This window comes from Actinia tenebrosa, unplaced genomic scaffold, assembly GCF_029948245.1.
Source record: "Actinia tenebrosa isolate PJP-AT-01 unplaced genomic scaffold, QUT_ActTen_1.0 PGA_scaffold17__23_contigs__length_9995812, whole genome shotgun sequence".
In the NCBI taxonomy this organism is placed as follows: domain Eukaryota; kingdom Metazoa; phylum Cnidaria; class Anthozoa; order Actiniaria; family Actiniidae; genus Actinia; species Actinia tenebrosa.
Window position 1 is genome coordinate 957,116 of NW_028292577.1, and position 27,315 is coordinate 984,430.

The 27,315-nt window shown below is 36.6% G+C and overlaps 4 protein-coding genes across 4 annotated transcripts; 2 read left to right on the forward strand and 2 right to left on the reverse strand.

The window, feature by feature from the left end:
- The first annotated feature begins 5,815 nt into the window (after window positions 1–5,815).
- On the forward strand, window positions 5,816–9,419 carry LOC148910171 (contactin-associated protein like 5-3-like). Its single transcript, XM_089031988.1, has 4 exons — window positions 5,816–5,870; window positions 6,323–6,702; window positions 8,276–8,522; window positions 9,085–9,419. Exons 2-4 carry the CDS (start codon window positions 6,374–6,376, stop codon window positions 9,232–9,234), a joined length of 726 nt encoding a protein of 241 aa, XP_088888114.1. The 5' UTR covers window positions 5,816–5,870; window positions 6,323–6,373; the 3' UTR covers window positions 9,235–9,419.
- Window positions 9,420–16,154: 6,735 nt separating this feature from the next.
- Window positions 16,155–17,098, reverse strand: LOC148910172 (DNA endonuclease RBBP8-like). Its single transcript, XM_089031953.1, has 3 exons — window positions 16,991–17,098; window positions 16,757–16,916; window positions 16,155–16,309 (listed from the first exon to the last, which is right to left on the reverse strand). The coding sequence occupies exons 1-3, from the start codon at window positions 17,051–17,053 to the stop codon at window positions 16,155–16,157; spliced, it is 378 nt and encodes a 125-aa protein (XP_088888079.1). The 5' UTR covers window positions 17,054–17,098.
- A 758-nt stretch (window positions 17,099–17,856) lies between these two features.
- Window positions 17,857–26,161, forward strand: LOC148910173 (uncharacterized). Its single transcript, XM_089031950.1, has 14 exons — window positions 17,857–18,801; window positions 19,015–19,252; window positions 19,671–19,779; window positions 19,911–20,014; window positions 20,261–20,376; window positions 20,731–20,804; window positions 20,977–21,254; window positions 21,383–21,534; window positions 21,785–21,869; window positions 22,126–22,325; window positions 22,470–22,562; window positions 22,649–22,865; window positions 23,121–23,207; window positions 23,438–26,161. Exons 1-14 carry the CDS (start codon window positions 17,857–17,859, stop codon window positions 25,162–25,164), a joined length of 4,425 nt encoding a protein of 1,474 aa, XP_088888076.1. The 3' UTR covers window positions 25,165–26,161.
- LOC116307494 (uncharacterized) lies at window positions 25,761–27,207 on the reverse strand. The gene is made up of 2 exons (XM_031717767.2): window positions 26,952–27,207; window positions 25,761–26,614 (listed from the first exon to the last, which is right to left on the reverse strand). The coding sequence occupies exons 1-2, from the start codon at window positions 27,205–27,207 to the stop codon at window positions 26,148–26,150; spliced, it is 723 nt and encodes a 240-aa protein (XP_031573627.1). The 3' UTR covers window positions 25,761–26,147.
- Between the last annotated feature and the right edge of the window lie 108 nt (window positions 27,208–27,315).

Below are 27,315 nucleotides of genomic sequence, written 5' to 3' on the forward strand. Positions count from 1 at the left end.
CGTCTTCGGATGGGTTCAAAGGGGTGAGATTTCGCGCAGCACATGCTCTTAAGGCTTTGGCATGTTTCTCATGAAAAAGATAAGAGCAAACAGCCAGTAAGGAATAGGCGGAACTTAGATTGCTACTGAATCGCTTACCAACTGTTTTCCAGTACTGATATCTGGCACTCAGTATTGTAACATTGATGACATATAGTTAGTTTTTGCTTTATCATGGAGAGTAACATTAAAAAGCTAAAGCCTTTGTTCGTATATTGTTTTGTTAATCAATTAATTTAGAACTTTCATGGCCTTGCCTTACAATAGGTGTTATTACGGTTGATCCCGCAATGAGATTTCTTTTGTCTCTTTGCATCCTCGTTCCTTTGATTCATCCCATAACATCTATCTGCTATTAGTAACAATAGAGATATGGAAAACGAAAAATTAAGAAAAAGATAATCAAAAGGTACAACTAGAGATTTATAGAATAAGGGTAAGGGGAAAAGGCAAGCATATGATGAGGCGCAAACGACGGATACAAGGTCTTTGGTTAAAAACAAATGCACCAAACTAAATATAATTAGATTAAAATTAGAAAAGAAGATTAGGAGAAAGAAAGAAGTTTATGCGATTGCATCCCAATCAACCCATCCAAATCTTGTAAACAGTGTTGTGGGTGACCGTGCCGTACGTCGTGTCGTTTCAAGGTTATTCCATCACATTGCGAGTGAGACATGACTTTTTCAGATAGTCCTACAACTGGATACTTTTGGTTGCCAAATTGGGAACATGTCGTCATCTAAAATTACTGGTATTATTATCAGTAGAAGTATGATTACAAAATAGGTATACTGAACTCAGGCTAGAGTCTAGGGGGAGGGGATGTCTGTCAGCAGGATAACTTTTGCTTATAAATGGCGATATCCTGAAAAAACTTTTGATATAATATGCTGAAAACTAATAAATGATTATTTAATGCCTGCACTGACTTTGGTCTTGTTACATGGTTTGTTGAATGATAGAATCTTGCTTTATCGATCGGTCACACTGCCAGGGAGAATGATTTAGGCTGACACAGGCTTAAATATCTTTTGCAAATGTGTGGGGTCTGGGTTCTAACTTATCCTCGGGAACCCAGGGGTAAAATTCTGTCCCTCGTTTCTATAAAATGAAATATTAACATTGACCCTGTATGATTGAAATGGAAAACGCTGATTGAAACGCTGGGCAGTTAAAAAGAAAAAACAGTTTTAAAATATCAGATAACGAATGAAAGTGTTCCATTCCATTCCATTCCGTTCCATTCCATTCCATTCCATTCCATTCCATTCCATTCCATTCCAATACTATGTTCTTGTCAAGATGGCAAGAAAACTGCTAGACTCATCTGTAGGCCTCCATTCGAATTCATCAATCAGTTTTTTAAATGTGTCAATGAACAAAAAAAGAGAGTGTATATAGAGGATCAAAGGAAAAACTTCTTGGTATGATTTTAGTGCATCACTGACGTCAATAATGTCAAGATGCCAAGTAAATTGCATCTCGCTCATTTGCATTCATCCATAACATATATCTGCTATTATTAAAATAGATATATAGAAAACGAAAAGTAAGAACAAAGATAATCAATAGATACAACTAGAGATTTATGGAATAAGGGTAATGGGAAAAGGCAAGCATGATGATGAGGCGCAAACGAACGGACACAAGTCCTGGCAAGGTTTTAACCTACAGATAAATTAAATATAATTAAATCAAAATTAGAAAAGAATAAGAAAAAAAAGGACAAGAGACTAATAGCAAAAAACTATGGTTAGACAGACCTGCGTCAACGCAGTGAGGATAAAGGTTTATATATCCTGATTCTATTGGCATCGAAGGCAGGGTCTAACATATCAAAAAAATAGCACTGAGATAAAGCACTGAGCTGGTTTTTGAAAGGACTAAGACAGGTTATATTTCAGAGAAAAAGACTAGATTTACATGGTTTTAGTGATACAATTTAACGCCCCGCGAACCGTTCGCTTGGTTGTTATAAATACTATTAGTTTCTTACAAAAAAAAGGACATTAATCTTTCATATTTACACTGCCTTAACCCAGAGTAGTATCCAGGGCTATCCCAAGCGCCTTTGCGTGCTTGTTATTGTTTTCTTTGGTTCAACCCGGTTTATGTGCATCCTTTTTTGGAATTAATCTTCTAGTACTACTAATAATATCAATACTAAGGTATTGCTTTAGCATTTGAATGACGACATGTTCGACTAATTAGTCAAATAAAAAGTAGCCAGTTGTAGGATCTGTACTGAACCTGAAACTTACTCCAAAGTATACCAGTATTTGGACGAGTGTCTCTAAATTTCTTGAAACGATGTAGAAAACAGATATCGCTAAAAGGCAGACATACGCTTTTCTTAAGCACAATTGTTGACATTTTCAATTTCAAAAAATATCAATTTAAAAGCGGTTTCGGGAAAAAGATCATGTCTCACTCGCAATGCATGATGGGATAACCTTGAAACGACACGACGTACGGCACGGTCACCCACAACACTGTTTACAAGATTTGGATGGGGTTGATTGAGATGCAATCGCATATAAACCTCTTTCTTTCTCCTAATCTTCTTTTTTGTTTCAGAATTATGAATATTTAAGAGGGTAAATGAAATCCACAGTCGCAATATTGGAAGACTGATCATGATTATATGTGGAGATGAGAGATATCATCGCTACCATGACGGGGAGGATCGAGAAAACACTTTAAAATGTTTGCATTTGCCCACTCCTTCATACGAAGAACAGCAGCAATTAAAGAATTAACACAAAGGTAAAAATTAGTAAGCTAACTACAAAAATTACTATATCTGTTTTTGTAGACTTGTGAACACTTTTGCAATTTCACGTTGTGACCATATGTTTCCATTTTTGTCATACCAACTACACAACTTATCTTTTTCAGGTTTTACATGCGTTTCTTTTCATCATCATTATTCTTTTCATTTCTTATTTTAATTTTTTACTTCGGATCATATCTGACCTCACCCGGTTTATTCTTTTACTTATGTGGCCTATACAGCAGTAGCTACATGTAGTCATAGACTGCTGGTACTTTTTCGTTCTGGTAACTATCACAGTCGCGAAGTATTCTGGGTATTGGAAGTAAGTAGAGCCTGGAATCTTGAAGTCACAATCTTACGCGAGCGGTTCTATTCGCTGGCCGTCGAATTTTACTGTAAAGGTATTTTCTTGATAATTTTTCAATATGAAATGAACATGTAAATGTTAAACTCTGTTTTCAATGGCATTGAAAAACAGAAAATCATAGCATAAAATCTCGGTCATTCTGTAACATTTCGATAAAAATCGTTCAAAATTTAAATTAATTTCGGCAAGAATTTACTGGAAAATATAAAATAATCGCTTATTTCGTTGTAAATTTTACTGCGCATGCAACCGCCAGACTCTTAAAAGCATGGAACTAACAAATAGTTACGCATTTTTCTTTCGGAAACTAATAAGAAACATGTTCAAAACCAATTTTCACTTTTTTCTATTTTTTAGTATAGAAATTGCGATTTTATCTGACTCGCCACAGTCTTCACTCGGAAAAGTGTCAGTTTTCGACTATTTTGAGAGGTTTTTTCAAGATAAATCAAAGAACGATAATGGTGACCCCCATTTTTATTTCAGATTTTTGATAAATGCAACGCTCGTCATTATTATATCAAAACATGAAGGAAAGAATTATTGAATAGATTTTGAATATTTTGATTGAAATAGTTAACATGTGCAGTTTTTGGACGTTCTTAGAGGCGCACATACCTGCAATTTTTCACTAATAGTTCAAGAATCATCATCATCCAATGACTTTGATGGATTTAATAGTATAGATTTTATCAGTAAACTTCGAGTTATAAAGTAGGTTTTGTTAGTGAAAGCACTTTTAATAAAGGTTCTTGATTACAGCTTCCGGTTGCTACCGCATTTAACTATAAAACCCATAATTGACATATTTGGAGAGCATCTAGCGAAAAAAAACGAGAATGGTGACCCCATCTTTTTACTGCAGTTTTTAAATGTCCATAACATAATTAATGCCCAAAAAGTTTTCATGACAAAGTTATTGGCTAAATTTCTTTTCAATTTCTTTCAAATATTACCTTAAAAGAGTCCACATTGACGTCATCCCATTGGCAACCTAAACATTGTTCTATACGATCGCAGTACCAGAGTATTGATGGTTTTCACGGCGGCCAATTGTCAATGAATTCTTTTGTTATATCCTCCAACATGGCCCGCCGTGTCTTTTGTTATTTAATTCTCTTGGGAATGGTTAAAACCGTCAGTTATTGGGTTTCCAGGTTTTTTTTGGAAGTCAGTCACTGATAATATCACTGATCATGATCAGCTTGTTGCCTGCACAGACTATTGTATTTTCTTCTGAGCTTCTATGTTCTAGTTTTTTGAACCCGCCTGACAATCATTCTGCAATTGCAGAGTAAAGACTGACCTGGATATAAAAGAATTATTTATCATTTGCATACATTTAATTATTCAAAGCTAGTAAGAATGAACTTGTAAACGAAGGTTCTGATCAAAGAAATTTTGATTTTCGCCAATTTCGAAAAAAAGAAGGAGTTTTACAGTTTACTCGAAATTTAATCTTTTTTTTCCAGGTTATTATATCATTCTTTTCTGAACTTTCTACTGTTTCAAACCCTGTAAATGAAGCATTGGTTCGATTCGATACACCGAGTGTTCTTATGTGTGTATGAGAATATATATGAATATATATATTGAATGATATATGAATATATATTTGTACTACTGATGTTTTAATGTGTCAAAATTGAGTGATCCTCGCAGTATATGAAGCAACTTATGCAGCTGCAAATTGAAAGACTCATAAAAAATCTTATTTCCAATCATTTACAAAAACTCGAAAGTGTTCAAGGTCCGAGTTTCCTCACTGTAAACAATCCCTTAGTGTGATACGAACGAAAAGAAATAGTTCATAGTTATGTGTTTTCCTAACTAACAAATATTTGATGCATTGATTATTGTCTTTGACTGAAAACAAGAAAATGCTAGCAGTGTGTGTCAGTTGATTCACTGACGTGGACATCTGCGAAGCACAGTAATACAGTCTTCTTTGTTTTATATCATTATTATGTACGCCTGAATTGATGGAACGTTGTCATATAAAAATAACGAATAACAAAATAGGAATTTGATGAAACTTCTTTCGAGCAAACACAGAAGTGATTATTTCAGTGTTTTGAAGGTATAGACTGAAATTTTCATTAATATTTCCTCATATTGGTATATACTAAAACAGGTATTTCATCCATCCATTGGGCTTTAAAATCAAAATGCGAAAAACTGAATATTTGAAATTAATTCCTATTTTTTTATTTTTTATGTTTATGTGACCACGTTCTCGCAATTATGTTTATATCACTATTTATAGGTAAATGAATTCTCATCTTAGGAAATAAAATCACTTTTCGCGAGCAGAATTATCGAGATAACTATCAGAATAAAACTGTATATGGTTAGGTTTTTTCCAGGAGTTTCAATTGTTTAAACTCGGCACCTTTAATGCATACAAATAGGTTGTCATGGATGGGGGGAAATTTCAAACTCGTTAAAATAATAACAGTGAGTTTTTAATAATTTATTAGGGAATTCGTTGGCTGAACTCATCAATTAAAGCTGTCACTGTAATAAAACACTCTAGTCTAAGAAAGTAGTCCATAGGGGGTTTTTTCTTCTGTTGATTTTGTTTGACCACGGAACTAATATAAAACAATATAATCTGGACCGATCTTATCAGTCAAGCCAAACCGTCTGAAGCACGTCGAAAGCGGAACTTCTCTCCTTTATACGGTAAGTTAACTAAGGCAACGACTTTGTTACAATCTTGTCAACAGGTTATCCACTACTGACCACTACTTCCGCGGACCGTTCGAAATAGTGTGACTTTAACTAAATTGTCCAACAGAAGCTGGTCGTTGAAAATAAACAAGTTGGTCAACTTTGGCGTTGTTAACCCAGGTACTGAGTTTATTAGTTGTAAATTCGGTGGATGGAAGTGTGGACAAAAACTTGATCAAGTTGGGTGCTGAGAAAATGTTGTTTGTAAAAGCATTTCGAGCGCAGCAATTTTTTCTTTGATGCAAATACTAAATAGGAAAACAACTACTGGTTTTGTGAACTTTCATTACGAAGCATGGAATGACATATTAAACAAGTTTTCTCAGCAAACCTGACAAAAATGTTGCGCGAAAGGTATAAAGGATAAAGTAACTTAGTTTTATTTTGACCCTTATTTTTAAAAGTAACTTAAAAGTTACTTAAAAGTAACCAGCCAGTAGTTGATACAACCATCAATGATGTACTTTGCCCTTGGCCTGCTGATGTCTCCATTCATCCTGCATGACATCTGGTGCCTTGATTGTCCTTCAACGTACGCGCAAACGAACTTCATACTCAAGCACCATGTTCTGTCGTCGACAACGGTGAAGAACTACCAAGAATGCTACGGTAAATGTGCATCTACCACGGATTGCCATAGCATGAATTTCTATGACAGGAGCCAAAGATGCGAGTTGAACAAAGGCAGTCACTTGTCCAATCCTGTTGACTTGGTCTACAACGAAGAAGGCACTTATTCGGTGCATGATAGTCGGTCTGTGCGACGTGCAGTGACAATATTGTGGTACTGATACCATTTGTGTGGTAAATAATCAACTGAATAACAACTTTGAATGCAAGGTGAGTGAATGGAATGCGAAGTCATCTTGCAATTGCATCGTATTGTCATATTATCAGAACGCTTGCCGAGCACATTATGGTATGTGTAGTAGAGCATCAAGATACAGCAACTATATGCATACTATGCTAGTACTGTTTTTCGATCGCCCGAATTTAAAAGCTTGAAACATAGATTAGTAAGGATTTATTATTTTCTGATATCATCCCCCCCCCCCCCCCCCCCCCCCCCCCCCCCCCGGGTGATTGTCCCACGCTGAAATACAACAGAGAAAGCGGCATAATATTTTGCTGGTGGGAACATAATATTCTCAAACATACTAACGTGGGCCTTGGGTAATATTTAGATCTTATTAACCGAGCGGGAGGTCTGTACGGGATAATCTTGACGAGGTCGGAATGTACAGACCGAGGTCAAGATTATCCCGTACAGACCGACCAAGCTCGGTTGATAAGAGTTTTATTATATGACCACTTTTCATTGAAAAGAACAAAATGTTTTCGCCGTAAGATTAATACGCGATCGGACCGGTTAATACCGGAGAATCTAGACCAGTCCGCGATGCGATCTATCCAATCAGATTGCTCGATTTGCTAGTGTCCAGGCTCTAAGATTCACGGTCATAAAATAATTTGAAATATCAAATGGTACGATTTCTATACAGTTTTTACCCAATATTCCAAAGTGATTTACCAACTTCTTTAGATAAACTTAGGATCTTAAAACTGAGGAAATAAACTACTTTTACACAAAGTTACTAACATGTTTTGTATCTGCAAATTTTTTATACTTCAAAACTTCAATATTAATTTTTTTTGAAAATGCTCTCACAGATTCTAAATCTTGAGCAAATTACTTATCCTCCAATATCTCAAAAGCAATTTAAAAACTTAGGTCAAAAAATGGGGAAAAAAAGGCAATAAAGTAAACGCACCAACGCTTAACAGCGATCTTATATTGATTCAACTCATTCGAAAATTTCATCTTTCCCTTGAAACGACTAAAGTGTCTAAATCCGTGTAACAAATACTATTTTTTAGCACTAAATAGTGATAATTAAACAATAGAAAGCAAAGGATTCTGTATGAAATAGTACTAATTAATACTATTTAATGTTCACGGTTTTAGTGCGTGCACTCTAAAAACAATTTTTAGTATTTGATTGTTTGCGTCCGCGTATTTGCGATTGAAGTTTCATGGTAGCACGCGGATAAAACCCCATGGAGCCATCTTAATTATCAACTAGCATATAGTATTTATTGCATTAATTTCTCAGTTTCATATTAACTTTATATTTCTTATTATATAGAATTTCATTGTATTATAATCCTTGTAGACCCTTATATATTGATCAGTAATTTACGCAATTCAGCTAGTCGGGCTTTCATGTCAGCCATCTATCTATTTTTGTTTAAAATCTAACTTAGAATGTGCGTTGGCGTTTGGAATGGGAGTTAATTCGAGCAAGATTCCAAACTCAGCGATAACTGCGTCTTCTTCGCACGGTTCTGCACATGAGTCTTGGAGGGGGGCGACTAAATAACTACCCCGTCACCAGACCTTATAGCGCTGGATGTTGGGCAGCAGGGGATAACACCGTAGGACAGTACTTACAGGTGGACTTGGGACACGTGGTATACGTCACCATGGTAGCAACACAAGGGAGGTCACATGATAGTCTTGAGCAGTATGTGACAAAATACAGTCTGGCTTACAAGAGCACCGACAGTTCGTTTGTTGATTACGAAATGGCAAACACTGTAAAGGTAAGTTACAACTATTGATGGTTTTCAACCATTCCCAAGAGAATGAAATAACAAAAGACACGGCGGCCATGTTGGAGGATATAACAAAATAATTCATTGACAATTCTTTTGTTAAGTTCCTCCAACATGGCCGCCGTGAAAACCATCAATACGATATTTCTAATATTCTACTCACTAGCAAACACTAAAACATTTAGACTGCACCAATTGATGATCTTAAGAGGCTTGCCATCGCTAATCAATACCGCAAGTAGAGCGGTGGCGCAGCTCAACTGGGTCGAACAGAAAGCATTTTAAGGCGCCTGTACGAGGAACTGGGAACGAGAATGTAGTAAAATAGGCAAAGTTTGTTCTTTCGCATTACGAAGTGACCAGCACGTAGGCCTTCGATTCGTTTAGACTCACTTGAAGGTTTCTTGTGGATCCGATTTTAGATATGAGGAAAAACTCTTGTCTTAACCGATTAACTTCGCTGTTAAAACTGAGAGGAAAATTAGATGTTAGAATTCCTTTATGAAGCACCTTAATTACATTTACTAATAACCGAAATCATTTTGGCTAGGTCTTTCAGGCGAACACTGACAAGACATCGATCGTAACCCACAGGCTTCCTGAGAAGATAAAAACCCGGTACATCAGATTTGTTGTACGAGAATGGTATGGCCATATTTCGATGAGAGCCGAGGTTTATGGATGCCAAATTCCTGCATAAATGAAAACCAAATTCGACCTCTGACCCCCAATCCTTGGGACAGGCCGGGGAATCAAGCTATACGCACTGTTCAAATCCCCGGTATGCCCCGGGGGTCGGGGAATGGAGGTTTCTATTGGCCAATGTATTCGCTGATCAGGCTTGTCTCGCTCAGAATTAGCACTGCACAAGTTTCACTGTCGGGCGACAGCACCTTCAGATGTTCATCGAATTTCTTAATTTATGTATATATATGTGTGTGTGTACACTTGATTGCAGAAAGGTTGTAGTATACATTTAGAAAACTCATTAATCATTCATGAAGAAAACACAATAGAAATCATGACCATGAAGGTGATTTTATATCGGATAAAGATTCGTCTTCATTTGCATAAACTTTAACTTGGATTTTCTCTATCAAACTTGGTTCATTTCGTAAAAAAATCGGTACACAATGAGAACAAACATCATAAGTTTTCTAAGCCGTTCAATAATCTCGCAGATCGTGTTTTATCGGGTCTAAAACCACTCGGCTGCGCCTCGTGTTTTATACCCGATAAAACACTCCTGCTCGTTTATTAAACATTACTTATACAAATACCTAATTTATTCAGTATATTTAATGATATGCAAAACAGAAAACTCGCTTTATTTATTATTTGTTTCATTCAATGAACGTCAAAATATTTTATTCTTGTGTTTTACATCCTACAGATTATAAATTGATTGGTTTTGAGGGTTAAAAAGTAAAATTGCAATATGCATCTCATTAGGTATTTGTATAAATGTATAAATGTATACTACAACGTTTCTGCAATCGAGTGTGTGTATATATATATATATATATATATATACACACACACATATATATATATATACACACATATATAAATATAATGAATGAATGAATCTTTATTAAGGCAAATTCAACAAACGCGAAAAAATTCAACAAACGTGAAAACGCGATATACACTCAATTGCAGGAAGGTTGTAGTATACATTTATGCATATATACGAATATCCGTATGAGATGCAAAAATGAAAGAACTCCTAAAATATGATCGTGTATATATTGTTATAAAATCCATGAATAATTAATTAGGGTTTTGACCAATCAACTTTATGAAACCAATTCTCCCAGGCAGCTTGTAAACTCCATACAAACCTAAAGCACGGGGAGGGCTTGAAGAGCTGGCAGGGAAAGCTAGGGTAGCCTGCGTCGCATCCGGAATTTTCTTCAGGCTAAGCTAGGGGTGAATGAATCAACACAATGAAAATGCAAATTAGTTACAACCACTAGTGGTTGTTACAAAAACAGTATACTACCACTAGTGGTTGTTACAAAAACAGTACACAACACCTAGCTTGAACTGTAAGAAATTAGCATAATCATTACTGTGACTTAAAATGAATAAGGAAAAAATGGCTACATGTACAAGACATTTTGATTTATTTAATTCTTCAAAGTTCAACAATTACTTTTTAGTTCTTCAAACTTTAACACCAAAAATTTTTACAACCAATAAACACACAGTTTTGAAACATTGGTCTTATTTTAGTAGGACGAGTTGAAGTAGACGTGCTACTTCGTGCGCTGAAATTTGAATTCAAACTACAATCATTCCTAACAATTCATCTGGTACATCGAAATTTCCAAATTCATCAGATAAAGAATCTTCGTTCTTGTTGATTTGCTCATTTATTTCTGACAAGTTCCCGTTCAATACCGAGGATCCAGATTGTCCTAAGACATCACTAGGGATATCTAGCATTCTTAGCAATTCATCTGATATGTCAAAATTAACAGATTCTTCGAGAAAAAAAACCTCCAATTTCCCACTACTTTGCGTTTCCTTCTTTTCTATGAAGCCTTTATTAGATATAGTGGACTTTGGTGCTCCTAGGACATTACTAACAAATGTTGTCTGTTCATCACTAGCCTTCTCATAGCGAAATAAAGAATTGGATTTATGCCCTGTGCGTTCACGGATTTGTTTCTCATTTACTGAATTTTGGAAAAGCCGAGTAGCGCATGATATTCGCAAACAGTGCGAGGTTTTTCTCTTCAACCCTGCTCTAGCACATAATTTATCAGGCAATATCTTATTCAAGCTATTTATACCAATTGCACTCTTTTCATAACCGAAAGAGCCGTTACGTTGTGGCCTAAAATAAAACGCATCTGGTTTTTCCTTTACTCATTCAGTGATTTTGCTTAGATACAATCTATACAGGCTTTGTAAACAACGCGAATGAATCTCTCCAATTTCATGGCACTTGTGCTGAATTACTCTCCAGCTGGTTTTCAAATCTTTTAATCCGCTGTGGAAAGTTTTGGATACTCTTTCATCAAATATTATGAAATCTTTTAAGATAATGTTACAAACTCTGAGAAGCCTATGTTCACTTGATCTCAGTCCAAAAAGCTTGCCATTATAGAAAAAGGCACTCAGGTGTATTATTGCCCAGCAATCCTTTTCGCCATAACAGATCTTCCTCTTCTAGTGTAACTTCATTTCGGACATCTTTCTTAGTCTTAAGATCCACGCCATTTTTAGTTGCATCTCTCATCTCGCCATCCATAACTTTGCGAAATAATGCAAACCTAAAGAAAGAGGGGAAAACATAATGAATAAATCAGCTTTCGTTACTTACTTATTTCCCTTAGGACTTTTTAGTCTTAAAATCTTGAAGTAGATAGACAAAGTATAGCTCACCTTTTATCATTCTTGTTCAGTGGATTTAAGCCACTTTTGTCGTTTAAATACCTCTTCAGACCACAAATGAGAACATATGATGTTCTTGGTGGATATCTTTCACCACTCTTTCACTTCTTCCAAAAAGCGAGTAAGCCATAAGTTCAACGTCTCAGAATTCATGCAATGCAATGGTGTAGACAATTCTTCGATTTTGGACATGTATCAAGAACAACTGAACTTAATTGCAGATTTTTAGGAGTTTTATCGCGTCTACACGTTTGCCATTCTTCGAAGAGCTTCACAGCCCATTTTGTGTTGTTTTGAGTATTCTTTGGTACAGTATTTTCGACTAAACGATATTCTTCATCCTCTGTCAAAGGCTCTCGGAATCTTCCACCGCCTTCCATCGCTAGCTGTTGTAAACGAGGACTACAAGACCAACCCTTAGTAAAACTGACGTGTTTCATATTCATGCATGACATCTAACACCCTTTATGAAGCAACCATTATTGAGTAGGATTTGGTTTTATATTCAACAAATCCCAAATGATATTGTTCTCAATGTCAATTCATATCTCGATCCCTTAATTCCTTCTGAGTCCCACAAGAATTTCTAATTATTTATTCATTTCATAAGTCGTTTACAACATTCGCGTCCGTGTTGTATCAGATCTACAATCACTCACACTCGCCTACGGCTCGTGATCGTAAATCTGATACAACACGGCCACTCATATTGTATATATTACAAAGTTAACAAAAACACTTGTATGTTTTACTTTGATGCAAGACACGTCAAATACATAAGGTTTTTAAGTATCAGACGTTAATTAATTATATTTATTTATGTATTTCACTTTTCTCCAATATATATTCGATATATATTCAATAACATCTCATTGCGCATCTCATATCATATTTTTTATATTCTTTAGGGATACAACTCAAAAAATATATAATATAAAAATACAATATCTCGAAAAATATTACTTTTTGAAGTATGAATGAACGGGTAAAGAGTTTTCATGTTTTTGCATCTAATGAGATATATTTGTATATATGTATAAATGTATACTACATCCTTCCTGCAATCGAGTGTATACACCTAATTGAAAAAACGTAGTCGGATTCGAGAAGGTCATATCATCGAAGTTAAGACCGAAAAGGATTTTGGGTACTCCGAAATGTGTATTATATTTGCATATAGACATGTAAAAATGCACAGTAGAGCAAAGTCGGTTGACCTAGATTAACAACATGCCAAAGCCATGATGCATAAAATGTGCACAGGAAGGGAAAACTGCAATGGCATAATTGTTTGTCTTCCCATGCTCCCCTTCGGTCTTAGCTTTGATGATATAACCTTTTTTGAACCCGATAACGTTTGTTTAATTAGGTGTATGCATACAAACACTAGCGTAGGGAGAGTGGGAATACCGGGGGTGGGGGAGATTTTGGGTATTATAGAGTTTACGGACTTAATACATACACGTAGGATTTAACATTTATCGCAATATCATTATACACAGTATATACTTATTCGTACATTTATAGTATATTAATATTAATTTGGAACCCAGTTTATGTATCGATGATTAAGTGCAATTTGCAAAACAGGTGGAACTGAAGTAAAACATAAGTTATTTGCCGTAGTAAAGTCGGTCCTGATTGGAAAAACCTGTGCTCGTGGCCTTGAAAATGTGCCTCAGCCTAACGGCCTCTCGAGAACAGCCTTTTCCCTGTCCGGATCAACTTTAGGATGGTAAATAATGCCAGTAACATATTTGTGCATAGAATTAGTCACTACAGACACTCAATGTGAGTGGTAAAACACGGAAACGGAAAGTGCAGAAAGCGCGGAAGGTGTGGAAAGCTAGTGCGGAAAGTGTGGAAAGCTAGTGTGGAAAGTGCGGAAAGTGCGGAGAGTGTGGAAAGTGCGGAAAGTGCAGAAGGTGTGGAAAGTGCGGAAAGTGCGGAAGGTGTGGAAAGTGCAGAAGGTGTGGAAAGTGAGGAAAGTGCGGAAGGTGTGGAAAGTTAGGAAAGTGTGGAAAGTGTGGCAGACGTTTAATTTGTGTGAAGAACGAAAGTAAATAGTCAATTTGATCGATGTTAGTTTAATATACATCACATGTACATCTGTATATGATGAAGTGTATCTTAACGTTCTTTGTTTCAGCTTTGATCTGTTTAGGGTTTTTTTTCTTTTTTTTTCTTTTTTTCCCCTATACTTTTTTTCTGTTCGAGTTTCTCATTGGATTCCTTTACAGTACGGACAAATAAATAAACAACAACTTTGAGCTGTTGTCCCAGATTTGACAGATACTATTGCTTTTTCCATTTCCGTTTTGTGTGCTAGTGTTGTAAACGTCACGAGCGTTACATCTTTTTTTTTAAGAACATGGCATCGGGAAAACCTGATGACACTACGGTTTGCGGACACAGGTATTCAGACGCAAGCAAGAGAGAGGGGGAAGTGTGAGAAAAATGATAAAAGAAAAATGAAAAAAAGAAAAGATATCGATAAATAAAATGAATAAGATATATACGTAAATATTAAGGCAGCATTAGATTGACGAGTGGAAGGGGTACGTGGAAAGTGGATAAAAATAGTCGAGCGTACACATGAAAAAATATGGATATGTATCGTAGATTAGGTAGCAATGGTAGTACAGTAAATGTAAAAGTAGACCGTACAATGTACATTAGTTGGATTGGGAATAGAAACGTTATGATTGAACGTTACGGAACATGAGCTCATGCGTCGCGACGGTGTGTTGGTGAATATATATCATTTTATTATCAAAATACGAAGGCTCTGGGATAGTCGTTCGTTAGTGTTTATCATCCAAGGAAACAAAGTAGAGGTCAGCATTCGACCTACACTTTTAAGTATATTAAAAGTATATTGCTTGCAAGAAAATGCATTTTTCAAAAATGAAGTTGAAAAATATTTGAAAAGTTTCGACAAAAAGTCGTTGTTTTGAGAGCATGAAGCCGACAAAAAAAAAATTAAAAAAAGATTAAACACCGAAGGTCTTCACATGGTATCGCAAAAAATACCCTATTTTTCTCTGTTCTTGGCTAGTTAATAGAAATATCTACTAAGAATAATTTTTTTTGCAAGAAAAGGGATTTTTATCGTTATTTAGTGCGCTAACTTACCTTTTATCACAAAAAAGAAAACTACCCTTATCCGCCATCTTTTTTTAAATTCTTGCATAGCTAAAATCCTGTAGAAAGCCAGCCACTGGCCGATTTGATCACGTGACCTCTTAGTGCAAGTCGTCTATCGCATACTTGAACTGCATTATTTGCATTATTACATTCGTTTGCGCTTGTTAAGTACCCCGTTTAGTGCCAGTGATGTCCCGCCATTTTCCCCAGAGATTTCCCGCCTTGTTCCCAGAGATTTCGCTCCTTAGTTATTTCTGAGATTTCCTTTGAATCCAGGACCAAACTTGTGTGTAAATAGTTCAAGGTGAACGACGGTTCTTTTTCGTCACGCGTTCGCGCGGATGGAAAATGTGTAGTACTACTCATACGCGTGAAACAGTTTGCGTTTTGTTTTTGCTTTCGTAATTGTTACAAGCAAAAAATCTTTATTAGCCGAGTATAAATGATACAAGAAGAATGTGCTTATGAATACCGTGGTTGCTTTGTTTCGTCCCTCGCACCAGAAAAGAAAAGAAAGATAGATACTTTAGCCCGTTGTAGAATAGTAAACCACGACGAGCTTTGCCCAAGAAAAAAAACCTCTGTGGGAGATATATTTTAGGTGTGAAGTAACGTCCATCATGTAGTGTACGTGTTAATCCTGTTGTCAATATAAGGTATTTTTTGTAATCAGAGATGGCGCACTGTGTGATATTGATTATAAGCACTTTCATAACCCTGAACCGGTAAAGTAGCCAGGTTTTCTTTCATTTCGCAGTTATTATGCCTCAGGCTAACTTGAGAGGAATTTCGTTTTTTATAAATCGCGCGCAGATATTTTAAACAAACTTCCCTTGCTACTAAATATATAAAACCAAGATTCCTTTTTTAGTATTTTATTACAGTGAATTAATCATGACAACGTTTGCCGCAGAAATTACCTAAATCTAAGTACAGAAATTATAAATATAAAATATCAGTTTGACAAAAAGATTCTACTATACCGTAAACCTCCAAATATAAGCACGTCAAGAAATACATAATGCCAATAATGCGGGCCTATATTTGGAGGTTTACTCACATCAATTTTTATATATCTTCTTGTTTTTCTTTCTCTTCTTTCTTCTCTTTCTCCTTCACCTCCTCCTTCTTCTCTGTTTCGAGGAAATCAAGTCTTCTCTTCCTCTTCATTCTCCTCCTCCTTTTCTGCTCCTCTGTAAGAGGCGGCAGCGGTTCATTTGTGGCTGTAGTAAGAAAATAATGGATGTCGTTTATTCATTTAGCGAAACAAAATTCATTTAATATCAAAAACCTTATCCTCTTGTTCCCTAAAGTATATAAAGTCAAGAGTTTTATATTAATAAGATAATATTGCAACCGCTCTATGAATCTCATACGCGCACAAAGTCCGAGCACAAAGATTTCAGCCTCCTTGAACAAATGCTCTAACTGGTCACGTGGCTTAAAAACCCGCCAAAAAATTCAAGACGCTACATCAAAATCTATTGTAGAATAAATATCTTTCCAAATCTATTACAGGCTTAAATTTAGTACTGTACATTGGTAATGGATAGGTACTGATCAAAATAATAAAAACATTGATCTAAAGAAGTATATTTCTCGCACATTCATATTCCAGTCGTCGACGATTGCGACGCGCGGCATGAAGAATTGATACGGAAAGGACTTACCATCGATCATCATCCCCGATGCCAAGATTTCTGGAGATGTGGGGAAGTCGATGCTCCAGAAACCTGGGGGTGTTCTGGGTGCAGGCCTGTGCTCTGATCTGTGCCTGCACGAGGTCTGTACTCGCCTCTCCCTCTCCTCTTGACTGTACGACGCATAGTACTAGAAAGTAGATAGTTATGTTTTAGCAGGTGCGAAAGATTCATTTGAAATCATTATTCAAGATATATACTTACTGCTTCGCAATCCCTACATGTGTATGCGGGATCCCGCCATCTTTCTCTACCTCGTTTAGGCATACTGCATGTATCTTGAAGAACGCCGCACAAATAAAGTGGCGCGACTTTGTTTATGTACTTTGTAGGTAGGTTCACCAATATAGCCGAACCAATCAGAAAAGACTGTGCATTGACAGTATCCTATTAATCGCATTATGCAATTAGAAGAAAGCAGTCTTTATTTTGCCTCCCGGAAGGGATCTGTTCATCATCTTGGAGTTTACCACTCCCAGGAACAATGCAACATTATAAAAAGTGTTAATTGCACCGTGCTATGTTTATTTTTGTTAACAGAGAGGTAGCTGGGCTGCGTGGGAAACATTATTATAGACAACGGCAAGGAAACCCAATTTCGTGTGCAATCTTGAATTAAATGCATCAATACTGCTAAACTATGTACGCGTAAATTATCTGATCATTATGATTATTGACTGACGCTTTGTTTATTATTTGTACGAGAGTGCCATGAAAGACTAGTTTGCAATTTGCAGTCCCAATTTTGGGTGGAGACCGGTTTCATTTACTTAGACTTCATCTTTGGTCAACTTATTAAGTCATTAGTTTGTAATCGATCTTTGACTGACTTTTATGTGACATAACAATGAACTTATGTTTATAAGCCAGTGTTTTTTCTGGTCAGCGGCACCCATAACAACAAGAAGTAAGTCGAAGAATGAACAAAGCTGAGCAAAGTACAACTTTTGCTGGTGTGAAATGTTAATATTTTTCAATGAAAATATAAGTTAATACACGACTGAGGCGGGAAATTCAAGTTCTATTTGTAAGATGACCTGTTCAAACGCAGCATTTGCCGCCGAAAAGCGATGGCGGAGTGTTCTCTGTCCGATGCTTTTCGGCCCATTCAAGTGCATGGTGCTTCTCTTGATCCAGATAAGCAATGGTTCTTCCTGGAAAAAGAAGTATGTGGAGTGAGACCGCGAGATTACGCGAAAAATTACATTTTCACTCGGTTCCCTTCCGAAATCCAGTACATACAAAGAAAGGAGTTGTATGTTCGTAGGAATGGCGACACACGTACCTTGGAAGTTAGTAATTGCCAAAAGCAGCCAAGTCATGTATACGTTACTTCTACTTTTGGCCTTTTGGTTGGCATTCTGCGCCAGCGCGAATTTCCGGCGAATGGCTTCGAAGGGTCATATTTATTGAAATCTGCTTTCCGATCTTTAAACATGCTTGATTTGGAGTCGGAAAACGATAAAACGCCGTCTCAGAGGGAAAACACGACGTACATATCTACCACTTTATACACAGTTAAGCTCAACAACCTAAGTGCACAGATAGCAAAGTTAGAGGAAGAACTTGCCCATTACAAGAAATCAGCACCAGAAATGCAAGTTCCCGCCATTTCTTCCAGTGCTGATGAAGTTACTAGAAATGATACCCTTGGCTCCACAACTAGAAAAAAAATGGTAGCACTAAAATGTGAGAATATATTTTCGTCGTTGAAAGACATTTGTGCTAAACATAAAGAGTCAATTTCGTCTGTTCTCGGACATTTCTATGTCACTGGCGCAGAAAAGGAAAAGGATGAAGTCAGGAATATAATTTCAGAGGTTTTCAATCGCATCTTGGAATCAAAGAGTAATAAAAATGGAATATGGGGATTTTTTTCAGACGATGTCTCGCATAAAATTTTGTGCCAAATGAGGGTACCTGACTGGGCACTTTTGTATTTCAAGCTGAAAACTCGACTACCAGATTCTGCTTGGCAAACCATGCTGAATGTTACACATCTTGGAAGAAGTGGAGTAAGCTTTTTTTCTATTATGCATATTATAATTTTCTTCCTTTTATTTTTCCTTCCTTAGTTCATTCCTTCCTTTCTTTATTTTCTTTATTTCTTTCTTCCTTTCTCTTCCTTTCTTCCTTTTTTTCTTTCTCTTCACCTTCATTCCTTTCAGTCAAAAAAACTCTTGTCTTATACTAAGTTTTCGTATTATTGTCCTTCTATTGTTATATAGAGAAATTCAGACACACCAATACTAATCACCAAAAATCAAGTAAAGGCAATAAAGGCCCTGATCTTCAAGGTGGTCCGCCAGACACTGAATGTCAACAAAATGAACACCAGTTTTGATGCTTGCTGTGTTGATCTCCCAACTACTCTTGTCTGGGCTATAAGAGAACACAGACTATATGCTTCATCTGATCAGTCTGAAATCGAGTTCAACATAAAGATTGATGGCCGACCTCTTGGAGGTAATTATTCCTTAAACTGAAAGTGCAAAAAAAAAAGAAAAAAAGAAAAAAAAGAAAAACAACAACACATAAAACAATAGTGTTTCATGACTTGCAGAAACAGATAAGATAGGAAAGATGCCACTGTATCAATGTGAGTCCAACACCAATGTGTACTAATACTGCATTGGCCATAATTATACTGCCAGCAATAAACATGTTCAAAATCGATAGCACCTGTAACCCATTGATATTATGATATAACATCATAATTTAGAAATTATAAAATATTGACCACATGCCAGAATTTGAGGGTGGATCAAAACCAACTTTGTCCATTTTACATTTTTTGTTAAAACCTAAATTAAAAAAGCAGGCCATGTACATAACATTTTTATGTCTCTATTGATTTTGAATTTTTCCTAAATATTTCTCACAGGGAAAAGTCAGGTTGCAGTGGGTGTTGTGCCAATAGGGTTTAAAGAGAAGTCATCTGAAAGTGCCCTTTCTGTTTATCCCATTGCAATTGGCAACTGCGAAGAAAAAAGGTATGAATTGCATGAATACAACATTTTAAAGGAAGGATTAAGGGGAGAAAGATAGAGAGGGATGGATGACTGTCATCCATGACCATTCATTACACAGAAACTCCTATTAACCTACTTCTTTTGAAATTTAGGGAGAGCTTGAAACAATTACTTGCTGTTTTGAAAGTCCAGAAAAACCAGATTAAAAGGCATGGTCTTTTAGTGGATGGAAAGAAATACAACTTGAATTTCACAGGTTCTGATCAAATTCTTTAGAGTTATTAACTATGATTATGCATGTCTCAAAAGAATTACAAATCATCTCTATTATATAATACATATCTTATCTCAGAAATGCAATTAACGTTTTCTTTTTTGTTTTCTTTACTATTTCTACTCCATATTTCTACTAAGAAACATATGTCTCATCAAGTCTGGTTAGACAATCATTTATAAAGTACTTATATCCTACAATGTTAATATATATATGTTTTCCATGCAGTTACCATAGACTACAAAGCACTGCTCATTTTATTGGCAAAGCCAGAAGATGAAAACTTTGCTCTTGGTGGAAAGGGTCTCTCTTGCCAGTTTTGTGCTTTCTGTGATGCAATAAGGGTAAGTAACTAGTTTTCTGTACTGATTTATCATAAACAAATATAAACAAGAAACATAAGCAAGATGACTTTTTTCATTTACTGGTCCAGTGTGAAGTGCATACTTCTAATTTGCACCAACACATTTGAGGTCAAGCTGGTTGGTTTTACCAAATAATATTGCTATTTTAAAAGCATGCTTTGCAGCAAATTTAAAGCATAGAATTATGCAAACCCATTAGAATATGATTATACTTTTGCTTGTTGCATTGCAAAAAAATGCTCTAATGTCTTATATTTTTCAACTATGAATGACAGTACTTATCACAGATTAAAGTAATTTTTCACAGTTCTTTTATGAAATAAATTTCAACAGGCATGTACTCAGCATGGTGCCAACTTAGATGAAACATGTGTTGGATGTCTAGCATCAAAAGCCAATATTGGCAGGTAACTTTTTTTCTGCTGTGTCATTCTAAAATTAAAGACAGTTATTAAATCAAATATGATCCAAGTGGGCCAAAATTTTGCAATAAATATATTCTGCTGATCCAAACCTAACAACTTTAAGTATTTATATTAATTATAATTGCAATATTTTTTGTGATATCTTCCATTGTAGGTCAAAAGGTATAAGAGATGACCTTACGTTTCTTCTGGAGGAGGATCTGAGCCAGATTAACTTGTGTTCATTGCATTGTGAAATGCGCAATACTGAACAACTAATTAAGTCTTTGGGGTATCTGGCGTACAGGATTGGTTCCCTTGAAGAACTGAATAACACCCTTAAGTATTATGGGCCAGACAACCAAAGAAATTTCTCCCGCATCACAGTAAAGGAGAAACCAGGGCAAGAATGTGCTATAAACAGAACTAATATCAACGTGGCTTCTTTTTCTGGTAATTGAGATTTTTTGTTAGTTTACTCTGGGAAATAAGTCAACCACATAATATGTGGTTATGTAAACAATGGCTAATTTTGACCTTAATATTTTTCATTTTTGACTTTCTATCTTGGACTTTATAAGGTAACACAGAAAGACAAATTCTCACAAACATGGACACAATCGTGATGGCTGCCCTTCCTTTGGAAAAAATGAAAAAATACTATATGTCAAGCAAAGGAGCTGCCAAGGATGAGCTTTTGGAATACATAAGATTTTTTGGTGAAAGAAAAAAGGTAAAAAGCCTTCATAATTAGCACATCATCCAAGCGGTGAAATGGAATGTAACAGTTTGGAGGGGAAAAAACTGCAGGTGTAGAAAGGTTTCCTGTATCAAACAAATATTATTGAAGTTGCTTTGCATCATTAAACAAAACTTAGTATTATTTGTTAACTTTATCAACATTATGTATATTGTGAACCATGGTAGATCGGATATTTGGATTTAACACCATTTGTGATTTTTTTGTAATTTCTTGTATGCAGTACATCAGTGATATTCTGGAGCGAGGGTTCTTCGAGAGAGATTTTGGTACACACCAAGAAGAAGTCAACATCAAAGACTGTCCAGGTTAGAAAATTAAAGGGTTTTTTTAGATTATTTACACAAAATGAAACTGCTTTCTAAGTTTCAGGGCTTGATAAATGTTAATGCAGGATTAACTCTATATGTATTTTTAAGAGTTAACCTAAGATTAACAACTGGGCTCCGAGTTGTTACATGGAATGGAATGAGATTTGTTTGATATTTTATATAGTTACTGCCTTTCTTAATACTTCAGTTTATCAGTTGCTTCAATAGCTGAGTGTCATTTTCTTCTTTTTAGCTTTTGAGAAGTTTTTGCAAAATTCCTTTGACGAATGGGAAAAGAAACAGAAAGAAGTTGCTTCCAAATTTGCTGAAATTGCAGCACAGAATGCTACAGCTGAAGAGCCACGAAAAAAAAAGAGGAAAACTATGAATAACTCATCTCTCGAAAGCTTTTCTCAATATGTAGCAGAGCTACACAGAGAATTTTTTGTTAAGGTATTAATCCATTCACTGAGATTCTGTCGTTTACACAGTGTTCTAAATTCAATTACCAGAAAAGCAAATTTTGTACTCTGGATTAAAAGAGAGCATTGACTGTCATTTGGTTTTATTACTAAGTGTTTACATTCTCTCTTTCAGGTTTGTTCCAAATGGAGAGAAATTGCACTCACCATGAGAGAAACTGTCTTTGATGAGGATGACAATCAGCACATAGATATTCATGATATCAAGGTATGATAATTGTCTGCATAGTGGTTATCAATCACCACTTGCATTCTGTAGCTTTGTTTTCATTGATTAATGTTTTTTTTTTTCAGTGTAAGGAATGGGGATTTCTCCTTAAGAAATTGTTTGGTGTAACCCTTGGCACAGGTGATTATGGCCATTTGACCATTGATCATAGTGCAATGCTACTCCGACATTTTAGGTCAATGTATCATTATTCTGGGCAAGGATTCGAAGCCTCGCACAAGTTGCATCGCCAGTTGTATTCCAGAGCAACAAACCATGATCAGGCAGGCCCTGGAGAATCATGTATGTAGAACTGTCATTCTTCCATCTAATAAAGCAAGTGCATTAAGACCATGAAACAAGCTCAAAGTTGGTATCCCCAAAATAGTACTTATTAATGACTTAATACAACCAGAGCAAATAATCAACAAATGAAATACAATAAATAAAGATGCTTTATTTTTTCAGTATCTACTTTGATTTTGTTTCATGGTTTTACTGCATACATATGCTCTGTTATCATTTATCTTATTCTACTTTAATGTTTTCACCATTAAGTGGACCAAATACTCACCCATTGGTATGCAACCCATCTACTGGAGCTGAGATATACATTCCGCGAAGCAGTAAAATGCCTTGATTCAGGTTAGTGAAAAGTACTTGTTCTCAAACATTAATTTTGTTATGACTTGCGATATGTAAATTAAGATAGTTCATTGTATATGTGTACCATGATAAAGTTCAGACATTGAACATGTCATGTTCAACTGCACTATTATGTATTGTTAGTGGCATCAGCAGCTGGTTCCCATTCTTTGAATATTTTCAAATTGTATTGTCACATTTTCTTTTTCATTCATTTTCTTTTTTTGTAGGAAAAAAGAATTTTCACTTTCGAGGATGTGGGTGGCGTCTTAAAGACCAGAAGATCACTTGGTCTCAAGAAAAGATGGAGTGGATCAGATCCATGGATAGATTATTAACAGACATGTTTGGAACTGATTTCCTTGAATATGAATACGACAAGGTAAAGGGCACACAGGTTTCAAGTAGTCCAGTTCCAGCACCTGGCAGACCTATATCACCACCATCCACCCCATCAAGTAGTCCAGTTCCAGCACCTGGCAGACCTATATCACCACCATCCACCCCATCAAGTAGTCCAGTTCCAGCACCTGGCAGACCTATATCACCACCATCCACCCCATCAAGTAGTCCAGTTCCAGCACCTGGCAGACCTATATCACCACCATCCACCCCATCAAGTAGTCCAGTTCCAGCACCTGGCAGACCTATATCACCACCATCCACCCCATCAAGTAGTCCAGTCCTAACACCTGGCAGACCTATATCACCACCATCCACCCCATCAAGTAGTCCAGTCCTAACACCTGGCCAACCAGTATCACCACCATCCACCCCATCAAGTAGTCCAGTCCTAACACCTGGCCAACCAGTATCACCACCATCCACCCCATCAAGTAGTCCAGTTCTAACACCCTCTCCAACACCTTCGTGTACACCACGTCCCATCAGTCCACCATTGTCAGTCTGCATGTCAGTGCAAATGACTAGATGGGAAATGGCTTCCTTGGCAGACAGGCTCCCAAAGGCTTCTTTTGCTGTTGGTATAATGAAAGTCCTGTATGGTACATTCACAGTAGCGGATCCATATTTGCTAGCTATACGCCCTTGTGAAGCTACCGTCTGTGATGCGGAGGCACTCATTAATAGAGAAAGAGTGAAACGAAAAAAAATTCCAATGGGAATACAGCTTCCTGGCTTTGGAAACTTTGACCTCGATGGGCTGGATGTTTTAAAGAAATTTTGTTTTATTTGTGAGACAAAACAAAAATTGGTTGCTGAAGAGAGGTGGATTTTGAAAGGCAGTCTGAACAAACAAGAGGCGGAAATGGTTAAGAAGGCAATGTGGCACACCGTTTCTTTCAAGCCAATATTGCTAAACAATGGGAAGTCAATTGATCCCCTCAATTACTGTGATCTTGTAGAGGAGCGATATGTTGACAACTTCCTGATTGATATTTGCATTGGAAAGTTCTTGCAGTGTGGCACTGAAAACACCCTGTATATGCCTTCTGAGTTTTTCTGTTGGATGACTTCCAGTAACAAGGATTTTAAAAAAGATCAATTGAAGAGAATAATTAACAGCCGCGACCCTTCTAAAATCTCACAAATAATATTACCAGTCCATTACACAGGCAGAAGTCATTGGGGTCTTACCTATGTTGACCTGACCAATCAGCAATTGATGTTTGATGATGGCATGAAAATCCCAATTCCACCAAATAACCTACAGCTATTAAAGAATGGACTGGATATTCTCCATGACCTGTACCCAGCATCGAGGTTCAAGCCCAAGTTCTGGTCAAATGTTTCCAACCCCACACGGTTTGGTATGCCCACTCAAAGCACACATTCATCTGTAGGAACTGGAAGCTGTGGAATTGGAGTAATTCTAGCTGCAAGAGACTTCATTTTGAAGGGTCCTAGTACCATAAACAATATCAGCTGGCAGTATACTGACATGGACTACCACAGGGCAAGACTTCTAGTGCAGATTCTGGACTGGGCAAAGCTTTAGAGACCTGTAGTCAACAGATGTGCTTGGGTGCCTTGTACACCTGTATGTCTGTGTGATGTATCACCTGGTGTCTACTTGGGTCAGTCATGTAAGCAATATTACTAGGTTTCCAAATATTTGTTTTTTAATGTTACTCTAACTATAAAAGTAGCAAAGCTTTAGAGACCTTTAGTCAACAGATGTGCTTGGGTGCCTTGTACACCTGTATGTCTGTGTGATGTATCACCTGGTGTCTACTTGGGTCAGTCATGTAAGCAATATTACTAGGTTTCCAAATATTTGTTTTTTAATGTTACTCTAACTATAAAAGTAGCAAAGCTTTAGAGACCTGTAGGCAACAGATGTGCTTGGGTGCCTTGTACACCTGTATGTCTGTGTGACTTGTATCACCTGGTGTCTACTTGGGTCAATCATGTAAGCAATATTACTAGGTTTCCAAATATTTATTTTTTAATGTTACTCTAACTATAAAAGTAGCAAAGCTTTAGAGACCTGTAGGCAACAGATGTGCTTGGGTGCCTTGTACACCTGTATGTCTGTGTGACTTGTATCACCTGGTGTCTACTTGGGTCAATCATGTAAGCAATATTACTAGGTTTCCAAATTTTTATTTTTTATTGTTACTCTAACTATAAAAGTAGCAAAGCTTTAGAGACCTGTAGGCAACAGATGTGCTTGGGTGCCTTGTACACCTGTATGTCTGTGTGACTTGTATCACCTGGTGTCTACTTGGGTCAATCATGTAAGCAATATTACTAGGTTTCCAAATTTTTATTTTTTATTGTTACTCTAACTATAAAAGTAGCAAAGCTTTAGAGACCTGTAGGCAACAGATGTGCTTGGGTGCCTTGCACACCTGTATGTCTGTGTGATGTATCACCTGGTGTCTACTTGGGTCAGTCATGTAAGCATTATTACTAGGTTTCCTTTTTCCATTTATGTATTATTACAGAAGAAATGGAATAGATAAAATTAAATGAAATTTACTCGAAGACAACTTTTCCTACATAAAATCTAAGGCAAAGTTTTCCATATCCTTGTGTTTTATATAAGTCCGACCACCAGATGAGGTCATATTCCCTTGTGGGTTTGTCTTGATCAATTTTTAGTTCAGAGCTGCACGTCATGCGTTTTCTCTTACCCCGGGTCATTGCAACCTGTATTGCGTCTTCCGCTGTGAGGATCTCGGGCATTTCTGTGTCTTCTAACTCTTCGTGCCCACTCCAGTTGCAACTCTTTCTCAGCGGTACATTTTTCGTACTAAAAGTACCTTCTACTCGCTCCAGATTGTAGGTCCTGTACGTTATTTTAGTTGCCGAGGAGCACATAATTGGTGGACGCCAATGTGTAACCTCCTTGACCGCGTTGACCTCGATGTCCCCAATATCTGCAAGCAACTGCTTGAGATACTCCACCGGAACGTGGAGCAGTTCTATTTTGTTCCATTTGGCTAAAATAGGCAAATCAAATACGATTTAACTATAAATATGATAGATTATTAAGCATTGCGGTAATTGTAGCATTGCTATGAATATGTAATGAGGAAAAACAAAGAAATTCACTACTCTGACAGTGGTTTCGATGTGTTCTTAATTTGAATTAAATTTGGGCAAAGTTTTCTTTGATTTTCTCCAAGAAATATTCGTGAAATTGATAAGTAATTTCAAACAATCGAAAAAGTTCGTCCTTCGATACGACTAAAGGAAGAACGCGATCGCGTGTTTGATATATTGATAAACACTCAGTCAGTCCAACGTTATAATCGTAAGTAACAATCAAAAATATACCTGGGGCCTTTGGATGAAGCGTGTTGTTAATTCTTTCAACAACAGTGTCTAACCATAGCATATAGTTCTTGTAGATCAAAGATCGTTTCGACATTCGTTCAGGCTGAGGAATGTCAACTTCACGAGCGTCGGCGGTAACTGAAAAAACTTTTGGACGATTAATGCGAGGGTGTTTCTGCAGCCAGTGTTTTTTTAAGGAATGTGTTGTTCGGAATTGTTTTCCACAAGTCTGACAAGAAATGTTGAAAGGAGGCATATTCTGACAAAGAAACTTTAACAAATGTCAACCGAAACGATGCCTCAATACAAGAGTAGGCAAACTAAACCAAATCGGATGTTAAGGAATCCAAAATACTGCTAATAA